The sequence below is a fragment of the Antrostomus carolinensis genome, unplaced genomic scaffold, assembly GCF_000700745.2.
Source record: "Antrostomus carolinensis isolate BGI_N321 unplaced genomic scaffold, ASM70074v2 scaffold7310, whole genome shotgun sequence".
In the NCBI taxonomy this organism is placed as follows: Eukaryota; Metazoa; Chordata; class Aves; order Caprimulgiformes; family Caprimulgidae; genus Antrostomus; species Antrostomus carolinensis.
This window is the reverse complement of record NW_010287674.1, coordinates 31,714-44,072: the sequence shown is the minus strand read 5'-3', so window position 1 is coordinate 44,072 and position 12,359 is coordinate 31,714. Positions and strand designations below refer to the sequence as shown.

Here is a 12,359-nt window from a genome sequence, read left to right as displayed (position 1 = left end):
AGAAATGACTAGTACAGAGTACTAGTAATAACCTGGGGCTCTATTCAGAAATATATATTCAGAATATACCTATAAAGCAGGGGTATCTCACAGTGACTTGGTGTTCTAACTTACCTTCTAACACAAGCATACATCACACACAGCATGGCCCAGAATGACTTGCTTTATTGCAAAGAAATTGATGAAATCCTGAATTTCAGAAACACTTTGAATACTTATTTAAAAGTGTAAGACTATAAAGGCGTATGTGTACATGCTTATCTATAAATATACTTGTTTATACATGTAACTTGAAATTACTTGGAACAAAATAAAGCTGCATGTGCTTTGGTTTTATTGCATCTGCTCAGTACCTTTTTCTGGGTTCTTATCAGAACACTTACTGTGGACCCTCACCCTCCTAAATTATCTAGTCGTCTAGTACAATTCTGATTTCTTCTACCCATTTTAATCAGCAATGAAAGTATTGCAGCATTTTAAATTAGGAAAATGTGTTTCACCAAAGCACCAAAAAACTCCTAGTCTTATAGGTGTACTCGGCACAGTAGAATCCAGCTAAGTTCTTTGCTTTGTGGATTGAAATAGTTAAATTAATAACAAGTGAAGAAAGATATAAGAAATGAGAAGCCACAAAATAACAGAAATCAGAATATTCAAGCCTGGGACTTTGAGATATATAGATATAGATATATAAGAATTATTGCTTTATGGGATCTGCCTTTTTTATTATTGATCTGAATGGCCAGCCTGAGACAACTAGAAATCTGACTCAAAATCTGACTTTTTGACGTTTGCATATCCATTCAGTAACATCAAAAACTTGGACCTTGAAATTGCACCATTATGTTACAACTCTGATTTCATAGTTCCACGTTATAAGTAAATATTTTCCAAGCATCCACACACAGAATTGTATATTTCAGCATTAAATCTAACACGTACAACATTGGTGAACTTCATATTGCTTAAGTCCTGCTCTACATAACCAAAGAGGGGCACGAGTGGGGCATAGAAGCTGCTGAACATCTGTGTCTCAGCTTACCCTTGCTGACACAGAAAATATTCTTTAGAAAGTCTGGACACTCCAGTGATTACATGGATTCTGCATGGTTTTCAAAAGCTGGCTCTGCCAGTACAAGGTCCAATGTTCAGGAAGCACAATTAGACCTTATTAGTTTGCCTTATGTTCATCCAGTTTTGGCTGTATCCCAACAGCAGTAAGTCTCCTGGCTTTGCATGCTACCCTGGGGGGGGGACACCCAGCTGTTCCAGCTGTTCTGCAACAGGCAATCAACTGCTATTCAATGTGCCAGCACACGTGTTCCTCACTGGGAATCATGCTTTCTTTTCCTTTTTGCTGCTTTCAAGTTTGCAATAGGAAAAAAATCCTGTTTACTTTCCTCACTTGACTCATCTCAAGGGGTTCAGCACAGATGATTACTTAATAAATGCCTTCTCTAGGAAGATGGGTATTTCCTCTGAGGGAGGCACTTGATATTTGGAAAACACTATTTGAAATCAATGCATCCTCCAGGTTTATAGCAATAACGCAACAAGTATTAAAAAATAAACAACCACCCAAATTTGTATGTGTTTCAGAAATTGCTCTTTGAATATGATGGCAAGCTTTGAGGACTCTTCAGTCTGCTGCTGCAGTGAAATTTTAATTCTCAGCAAATCTAATTGTGAATTTCATTGCAGCATCAGGGTTATGATCTGTACATGTTGTGTTTATTCCCACAGTATTGGCACCTCTTGTTAGCACTATTATTTTCCCTTATAAGAGGTTCAACCATAATTTGGGACCCCACTGCAGGTTGTACTACACAGGTACAACCAGTAGTTTCTGCTCCAAAGAACTTACAATGCAATGAGGAAAGAAGCAGAGAAGAAACAGTAACAGGGAAAATTATTTTACCAGTAGCAAAACTGGAAATTGAAGGTCATCCTCCTATGTCCCACATAAATACCTTGTATTTTTACTATTTTATTCTTCACAGTTACAAAATTAAGTTTGTGTTTTTTGTTTTGTTTTGTTTTTACTAGAAAACCACAAAAAAAATACTTCCACATCTTTTTCCTAACACAAACACTCTGGGGTCACCAATTGGTTTAAATCTAATTCAGATTGTTCAGACTGATTCTCATGGTGTTTGCCAAATAAGGACCCAAGCTTAAAAGTTAATTGAAATTTTTTATTTTAGTGACACTTCTGCCCCAGAGGAGATAATTATGTTGGATACAGAGATAACAATTTCATTCTATCTTCTTTCTCATGTCCACATTAATATAATTCCAACATTAATTTAAGTTTCCTCAAATGTACTAGTTGTTGTAAGTGTTTTCATAAGTCCAGGCTTCTTTCCCATAAAGCAAAGCGAGTGGGAAATCATTCTGTGATCAGAATACACAGCACTCCTTTAACAAGCTCATCACTCTGTAAATCAGGTTACAGTCGCTTTCTCAGCGGGCTGTAAACCTTTTGATTTTATTACATCAGACTGTAACCATAAATCCAAGTACTGAAGTGATCCATAACATAGGGTTTTCAAGTTCTCCCCAGCCATCATTTGATTCAGCAGAGCATGGTTTAATTATTCAAACAGCAGCAGCAATGCGGTTGCAGTGATTCAGCAGGTGCACCGCAGCTGGATCCCACAGCTCCAAGGATGCAGGGAACACAGACTGGGATGACACTTCCTCACTGACTGAGGCATCACTGTACAGCAAAAGGGGATTCCTTCCCTGCATCTGTTCATTTCCTGCTGGGAACTGGGATAAGAACAGCTGGGAACTGGATAGGGATCTCAGGTCCCTATTGAGGTCTTGATCTGCCTCACTACCCTCCTGCAGCCTCGCCCTGTAGACCCACCACCTTGGATTTGTGGACAGGCAAGAGCAAGAACCAAAGCTTGTTTTTTTTCCACTCTTACATTAGTTTGTATTTTTTTTTCCAAGGAGGGAATTGCCTGGGGAGAAGCTGTAGACCAGGATACACTGCCCATGTATAACCTTAAGAAGTGAAAAAGGCTGGAAAACAGCACCCAGCCCAGGAAACATCAACCCTGGGCTTAAAGAGGAAAATCCCTGCAAGTTTTGTTGCCAAAACCTCCATGTAGAGGGCTGAATGTTTTCTCTCTGAAAAAGGCCAGACTGCAAGAAGAGCAGTCGTGCTGAGATAAGCTTCTCTACCAAGTGTTGGATAGCACAAGCAGGCAGAAGGCAGGTCGACAGCCACAGTACAGACTGATCCCATCTGCCACCACTTCAGTGGACGCTGGCTTCTGTCCACAAAGCAGTGTGTGGGTCAGAGGGAAGAATCTGAGCAGTAACTGGCTGCACTTGACTGTGCCAAAGAAAATCTGGACATGCCAGGGTAAGTTTAGCAGATGTGAACTGTGACCTTGCATCTGCCACACTGCCAGACACATTTCTGGTGTGAAAGATTATGTTCTGGCAGTCTGTCCTTTGACTGCAGAGTGCTGAGCAGGTCCAGGTCCTATGTTTAAGAAAACTCTCCTTTAGGACTCCAACAGATGTCTGAATCAAGAAGAGTCAAGCATATTGCTTTAGGAATTCATTCCCTGCTTTGTCTTGAGACTCTTTAGCATGGGTTAATGAACACCAAAACAGCCTTTATGTGGAAGAAATCATACTGCATCTAGGGTGGATCTAGCTGGGAAGAGGTTTCAGATCCTTTCTGCCCATCACTCATTTGTTTTATGATGACAAGCCAGCTGGTTTCCATAAAGGTACCCAGGGAATCACAGTGTTTCCATACAGTGGTTCAACTGTGACTTCTAGCTGAGTTCAAGGACTTTTATCAACTTGGCTTCATAAATAATATTACTTGCTTTTCTCACAAGTGTGCTGTATCAGCAACATCTATACATATTGCTGATGTAGATGTTGATTTCCACTTTTAAGCTCTGAAAATATTAATCTTTGCAGGGATGAGGTGATTCTGAAATAATCCATATACTGATCTAGCAGTACTTATTAGCAAAGTGTTCTACAAGCACTGGTGTAACTTTTGCCATTTAGAATCAATCATAGAAACACAGAATGGTTTGGGACCTTAAAGATCATCTAGTTCCAACCCCTCTGCCATGAGCAGGGACACCTTCCACTAGACCAGGTTGCTCAAAGCCTCAATAGATTATTTGACACAAGAAACACTTAAAATCACTGATGTCATCAGGAACAGCGTTAACTGGCAAGCATAGAAAGGAGATCATGAGAAATGCTGCAGGTTTGCCTGTCTTACATCTCAGATTCCACCCTATTTATTGATTGTGTGAAATAACAAATTACACACCATGGAAAACAGGTTCAGGTCAATGCCAGTGAACTTCCACTTAGAGTCAGTCACACCAACAGCAGAAAGTCAGTACCTCTCCAGTTCCTGTCCTGACACGGCAGCAGTGCTGTGCTTCCAATGTAATGAGAGTAACGGGATTTTTTTTTTCCCATTTTTCCTCAGACTAAGAGGAACTGCATGCTTCCCTCTCATGTCTGCAGATAGTTTCAGTTCCCTTTTTTACACTCCAGAAATTGCTTGAAAATTATGTGTTTGGGGTTTTTTGTTTGTTTGTTTTTAAGAATCAGTAACAAAGAGTCCATGAACACAATATAGAGCAGGCAAGGATGCAATACCCCTTTTCAGAAGAATGCCGAACTTTGCTGGCCTGTGAGTAAGTAGTTAGCCACTACCTTACCATCAAAATTGCACCACTAACTTCCACACTGCCCTGCAGAGGATTAGAAAGATCAGATCTCTTCCCATCACTCCATTTTGTGCTTGCTTCAGTATTTATGGAAAAACACTTTACAATGGACTAAAGGGTAAATATCTACTGCAGAAGGTATTGGGGTAAATCTCCAGCAGTAGGAAAATAATTGGCAGATCAGGTAATGATTCAGAACAAGTTTTCCAGAGCAGATTTTCATTATAAAGGGTCTAAGAGTGTAACGAAGTGGGACACAAATGACCAGCACAGAGCAGACCCCGAAGGCATAAGAATAGCTCCTTGGTGTTCTCATTCAGTTATCTATAAATAATATATTTTTTCCTTGTCTAGAAAATGTAACAAAGTGAGTTGTATCTGAAAACCAAGGTGGATTGGCAAGACATATATTCCACAGGAGAAATTCTGATTCAGTCTCCCTGGGCATTGCTACAATTATTGATGCATATAAAGATATTATTTTCACTAGATGAGATTTATATCTCTTGTAAGATAGGTTATTGCAGCATAACTCTTGAGATCTGATTTTGTTTATTATCCTCAATGTCATTACACTTTAAATAATGTTTCCTGGAAAACTAAGAGAGCTTTTGGCCAGGAAATTTATCTTATTTATCTTGCGAGTGGCACATATCTCTTGAATTCACAGTTAATAAATAAATTTATTTTCTGTAAATTCACCTGTGCAATTGAGGTCTGAGGTTTAGCCACCACAAATTACTCTGGCCAGTCGTGGCCTTGGAGGTGCTGAATTCCTGAACCTCAGATCCTTTTGAAAAAAGGTACTCCAAGGTACTGCAGTAACTCTTCCCAGTGTCACACAATTTCTTGTTATTATAAATATTACATTCTAAGCATTGTCCCTACATAAATCCAACTTGCTTAAACTTTTTTTTGAAGAGTGCACAGTAAAAAAACCAAAATTTATTGAATCCTGGATAATAAACTGGATATAAATTTGACTGTACAACCTACAGCTCACTCAAGCTTTCAAACTGAAGTCTCAGTCCCTTCCACCTCAAAAACAAAAAGGGCCAGAGAAAGGCAACAAGGGTGGGATAACTTCACACAAGGACTAAGGCTGAATCCCTCAGGATGGGAACAAGCTAAGACAGCAGCTGAAACAGAGGTCTACAAAATCATAAATGGCAGGAAACAAGTAAATGTCAATCCAGTAGCCAGCGTCCCTTCCAGAACTCAACACTGTCATTCTTATTTTTTATTATGAGCCTATTTTTACATATCTAAAGAGAAGTTAATAGAAGTATCCTAAACCGAGCACATTTACTGTGGCACTATAAATACTCCAACACATAAGAGAACCCAGAAAATGAGCCATTGCCTTATACAGTGGAAGGCAATAATGAAAGGGAAGCATGAATTGCTTATTATCACTGGTGGTACAGAAGTTTGAAACAGCCAATTTACTTCTTTGAGGTGGTTTATAAATTTAAGAAATCACTCAACATTTCAGGCATCAGGCTTAGTATATATCTTTTTACATACAAAATATTATTTTTCTCATTACTGAGCCAAATGCCCTTTTCATACATAAGATCAATATCAAGCACTAATTATATTACATTTATATCATATATTGTAGAATTTCAGCTAGAGACAAGTTCCATAAATCCCAATAAATACTTGCATTGTTCAAAAGTAAATCTGCAAGATGAATAAAGAGTTAGATACTCACTCACCACTAGCTTTGTGATAACTGTTCTCCTGTCAGAGTTAACGCTAGCTCGAGTACTGATTGATGCCACAGTAGTGTAAAATATGCCAAGAGGGTTTTGTAGAAAAATCCCACCCAAAATATGTTGTGGTCATTTATAAATAAAACTTCATCTTCACAGTCAACACCTTAATGGCTTGGAGATTTTATAGGCTCTCTAGATGCAAAAATGCAGTCAGGAGGAGAAAGAAGTCAGTGACAAATGTGACTCAAAGATCTGAAAATAAAAGCTCATAATTCTGCTGTAGTTAATGGTGAGGTCAAGAGAGGGAGTTGTTTGTTGTGTTTTGCATTGACAGGCACTGATCACTAGAATTTCACAAACATGTTTGTTTTATTGAGGAAGAGAAAAATATATAGAAGCCCTTGTGTCACAGAAACTCCTTTATCGGCCATTTATGCAAAAAAACTCTTTCATGGATAAGAGTATTTGGCCAATAATTTGACAGTTCACTGACAGTAACTAATACCTGATAGGAATTTAGTGATAAAAGCAAATTTGAAATCTACCACTGACAGAGAGGCATCCATATTTTGGTAAGAACATAGCATTTGAAGTCAGTGTGTTATTCTGCCTGATCTTTGGACAACAGTTGTAAGCGGAACATAAGACCACTCTAAGGTCTAAAAATCAGCAAAAATTCTGGGAGAAACAGAAATTGGCTTTGGAACAATATTTCCTCTTTTTCCCTTTTATTCCAATATTCACCGCTTTTGAATAGGATGTTCAAAAGGATCAAGAATCTTCAAAGAGACTGACATTAGAGAGGGATATTCTATATAAACCGTATCACATATACTAAGTAATATATACAGATATTCTTAATTTATAAAACATTCACATACAAGCTCACTGGATGAAATCTATCTCCCAGTGTGAAATCTAGGAGCATGTTCTCATTAAATCCCAGAGAGCCAGGGTCTTGCACTCTCTTTCCAGACACTGGTGACAGAGAAATAAAAACAAGCACAGAAAGAGGCTTGGAAGTTTCTAGCAGATGTTGTATATGACTGACTACATTATGGTAGGTCTACACTACATCATGGAATGAAATGGCCCTTCTGCAAGGTGGTAACCCAGCTACGTTATTTCTAGGGCTCAAGTTAGTCACCACCAGGCAGAACTACTGTGCCACATGTATAAATCAGTTCCCTCAGAGACACAGGGCTGGTTTTGCTACATATCTTCACATAGTGTAGGTATGTCTAAAGCAAACACATCCTTCTTTTTCTGTCTCTTCTGAGAAAAAGGAAACACAGAATTCTCTGCATTAGTCACAGTGTCAGAGACTGTAATATCGTCACTCTTCTGTTTGCTCCAGCAGAAAAAAGGGACTGTGGTTTGAATCAGATGCAAACATTTCGAAAACATCTTTTACAAAGCACATTAAAAAGACAAAGTGTGCTAACAGGGGAGAACTTGCCGTGCTTTACATCCACAACTACGCACAAAGGAGAAATAACACGCACAGTAACGTTCCTGAAAAGTTTGATTTGCAGGATGCTCTTCTGAAAAATGAAATACACATTTAGGAAGCTGCCTGCACAAATTGCTTTCTCTAAACATATATAACAGAGTATACTGAGGCAATCAAGGATGGAGAGAAGAAAAAAAAAAAATCTCACAACCAGTCCTTATAACTCTATACCTTGAAATTTCACACTCAATTCAAGACATCCTAGATCTTAATGGTTAAAAATCCCAGCAAACACAATTTCTTGTCCTGTATTTTCCAAGGATAGAACAGTGAAAGCTACATAATGATCTGAGACCAATGTCACCCATAAATGTATAAAGGTAAATAAGTAAGAGATGTACTGGAAATTGACCCCAGTTAACACAAAATAAAATAAACCTTCATGGGAAGAATTCACAGGCCATATTAAAGCAGTGACTATAGGTATGTTTGTGCAGAGTCTAGGCTGCACTGTACAAATAATTCACGACTTAGAAAAAGTGAACACTCTGTAACATAAGTGCTGATTGCAGGCAAACTCATCAAGCCAAGTCAGCAGCTCTGCAAACATCAACACACTCTAGGTCCTGCCATGGCAATGACTTCAAACGGGGCTCTAACCCGATCCTGTACACATAACCCTAGCAGGGCCAAGTCTTCATTACCTTCTGCAATGTTTATTTTAAGAGATAAACTATGATCTTGACAGTCTACTGTGCAGAAAGAGGAAAAATCCCCAAACAGTGCTACAGAGCTAAATTGTTCTGAGGGTTAGACAGGGTAGAACGTATACGTGAGGGACGTGACCATTTTACCCTGGGAGCCTCAGAGAGCCAATGATACAAACACTGTCTGGAGAAAAAGACTTGTTACTCCCAGGAACAGTAGTAGTTCTATCACAAGGGATGTTCTAAAAACCCAACATCACATTGATGGGGTAACTGAAAGCTGGTTGCAAGTTCAATTAGTAGTAGGGGTATGTGTTTCCCGTGATGTTTTTAATCGATATTGCTCATGAAATTTGGCTGAGAATGGGTAACACTGTATGAGGAATTGTTCCTCTAAAGTTGCTTAATTTCAGAGACAAGCTATCAGGAAAGATGCATACAGCAGCCTTGACTTCATTTTACTGAGGTTACAAAAAAGCCTTTAACACACAATTCCAGAATAACACATGGCCACTCTGCTCTCCCAGAGGAGGTTCTTCCTCTGCACAGATCCTCCTTCACCATCCCTAATTCTGCTTGATCTTCTGCAGTTGTGAACATCTCAGAGGTACAAGTCCCTGTTCAGTAAGAATACAAGCAGAAGACTCTTTAAGCTTTCTAAGCCTTCACGTACCAAAGTCATACATGGACCTTCCAGCAAATATCTGGAAGGAACTATTTGCTAAATATTAAATTTCAAGGGGTTAAAAATTTAAAATGAAAGTACTGCCTTCTACATTTGGGTTTTCTGGAACATGCAGTGACAACTCATATTCTGAACCCAGTCTGGAAGTTCAAAGGATTGAGATATTAGTCAATCCCTTTTCTACGGGTCCCAGTTATAGCTAAGATTTTTTCATCTTCACCAAAACCTTAAACCCTGTACACTTCATATGCCAGTGTTCTGGTAATATGCTCAACAAAGAAAAGCACATAAGGCTGCTTCAAAGTCAGCCAAAGTCCATTGAGGACTCCAGTTCACTTGAACTGGTTTTGGATTAGAACTGTAATCCGAACATTTGCACCGATGGAAGAACTTAATGTGAACAGCATCATGACACTGAAAATATCACACAAGTCCCTGTTAGGTGCCTTTCTTCAACAGACTTAGTCACAATGCTTAAAAGCAAAAAAACCCAGTGTTAGTCCAACCACAAGGCCAGGTTTCTTTAGGACATATTGTCTGAACAGGTACAGGAACCTATTTATGAATAGAGTGTGTAAGAAAGCAGTGACACCAATATTTAAAAACTGTGTTCTCTTCAGGGTGAGGTGTCCAGCTGCTAAGCAGTACCTGCTGCTTTCACTGCTATTTCTTATCTTCTATAAGGCAAAAAAACAGTGGCAGGACCCTGTTCATTTTCTGCCACTTGGAATACAGTAAGCAGACACTCATGGATACGAAGGAAGCAGCATGTACACCTCAGTCCCTGTAAGTGATGTGTCCATCTGTTAGCTCACCCTTTGGACGGATATAACCTAGTGGCTGCCTACCACTAAAGGACAAAGCTCAAGGTAGTCTCTTAATTATATAAATAATTACAAGTTAATTTACACTTGCCACTTCGTTTCACTGGAATAGGCCAAAAGAAATTTCATTTTTTTAAGCGCAGCTCAGGAAAATAAAAAATGTGAATCTGAGGCAGTTCAACTAAAGCAATTCCTTTGATAAGAAAACTGAGAAAATACTGCTTGTAGCATGTGGCCTCAACCCTGGGAAAGGATTCTTCAAAGGAAGATTCACCTACTGGGTGGATATTTATTTTCCTTTAGATTTAAATATTTGCATCAAGAGAAAGAAACATGATTTACATATGGCACAACTGAGCCAAGGATCCAGATGACTTAATGAATATCTCTGAACCACTTTTAATTGCATTTGTGAAAGCACCACACACTGAACAGCAGCAGAAGTTTACAGAGACATTCAAACATTAATCTTTCTTTTGAACAGAAACTAATATTTGTACAGGCTTATAAAGCAGTCAAGTTTAAATTAATTTCTGTTTGAGATCAGAAAGTGAGACTTATTTGGGATTTACAGGCTTCATGCCAAGACTTTATACAGAGATGAGTTTCATTCATTTAGAACGGAAGAAGCAACATAACAAAAATAAGCAGGTAGATATATCTGTTCATGCAGCTATTTCATGGTCTCATTATTGTCTATACACCATTGAAAGATGGCTGCTGTACGACTGCCTGCTAGCTGGGATTTGTTCATTTCTGATACCAGTGACTCAGGCAGACACATATTTCTTCTTCTTTAGTGTTTTTGGATGCTGGTTCACAGACTGTTCTTTTATTGAATTCTCTTTTTGTTTTGTGTCAGGGCGAGTGTTCCCAGAAGTGCTATTACATCTTCGTCATAGAGACCATCTGTGTGGCTTGGTTCTCCCTGGAGTTCTGCCTCCGATTCATTCAGGCAAGGAGCAAGTGTCAGTTCTTCAAAGGACCCCTAAACATCATTGACTTCGTGGCTATTTCACCCTATTACGTTTCCCTCATCTTCTCAGAGGATGACTCAAATGAGGAGGATGACAGGCCAAGCAGCAACACATATTTGGAGAAGGTTGGTTTGGTGCTACGGGTTTTACGTGCCTTGAGGATCTTGTACGTAATGCGCCTTGCCCGACACTCTTTGGGCTTGCAGACTTTGGGCCTCACAGTTCGGAAGTGCACACGGGAGTTTGGCCTGCTTTTACTCTTCTTATGCGTGGCTGTCACTCTGTTTTCTCCTTTGGTCTATCTCGCCGAGAATGAATCTGGGAAGGTGCTTGAATTTACAAGCATACCTGCTTCTTACTGGTGGGCTATCATTTCAATGACCACTGTGGGGTATGGAGATATGGTACCACGGAGTGTCCCAGGCCAGATGGTGGCTCTAAGCAGCATCCTCAGTGGGATTCTCATCATGTCTTTTCCTGCAACATCAATATTCCACACTTTCTCCCATTCCTACTCGGAGTTGAGAAAAGAACATGAACGACTGCAGTCTCGGCTACATGGAGTAAAAAATGCCAATCACTCTGGTGAAAGTGACACCTTCAATGAGACAGACAGCTTGATTCTGGAGGATCAAGCATCACCAATCAAATACATTTACAGAGGGAACTAAGCCTGGTTGTAAAACATTCCCAAGAACATGAATAGAAATATACACACGTGTACATCAACATCATACACAACGCAAAGCAACAACACGGGTTATGATGCTACTTTTCTCTGTCAGCATAGATATAATAAACAGTCAAGCCAACGCAACATTATGGAGCTGGAGGTTTTGAGAATGTCAAAAGTCAGAGTTTATTTAAAATTAAATATTCATTCCTCTCTATGATTAATAAGAATAAACTTTGTCTCTGCCAGTCATGTATCTTGCTGAATACCTAATACTGAATGAGTAACAAACAAAACAGCTTCTGTTGGCACAAATACACTTGTTATTTTATTTGCCTCTGAGTTTCCAATGTTCTTGCAATTAACATCTTGAGCAAAGCATTAGAACGGATTCTTTCAGGGCTATGCACCAGTGTTGTTTACACAATGCTCATCCACCAGGCATACAGAAGAAGCCTCGATACAAATCTGAATTCTGTATCTAAAGCCACTAATAAGCATAAAATAAAAGCACTCTATGTAAAGGCTTTCAAAGTTTGCCTGTAGCCAGACGATCAATCTATAAATAACAAATTGCACTGCTATTGTAAAT

At 39.1% G+C, this 12,359-nt stretch overlaps 1 protein-coding gene across 1 annotated transcript in view; it reads left to right on the top strand.

Moving 5' to 3' along the window:
• KCNG4 (potassium voltage-gated channel modifier subfamily G member 4) overlaps positions 1 to 11,765 on the top strand; it is a 17,800-nt gene extending 6,035 nt beyond the window's left edge. The window contains exon 2 of the mRNA XM_010163701.1: positions 10,980 to 11,765. Within this exon, the coding sequence (XP_010162003.1) occupies positions 10,980 to 11,765 (786 nt within the window). The remainder of the gene's footprint in view (positions 1 to 10,979) is intronic.
• Positions 11,766 to 12,359: the final 594 nt, after the last annotated feature.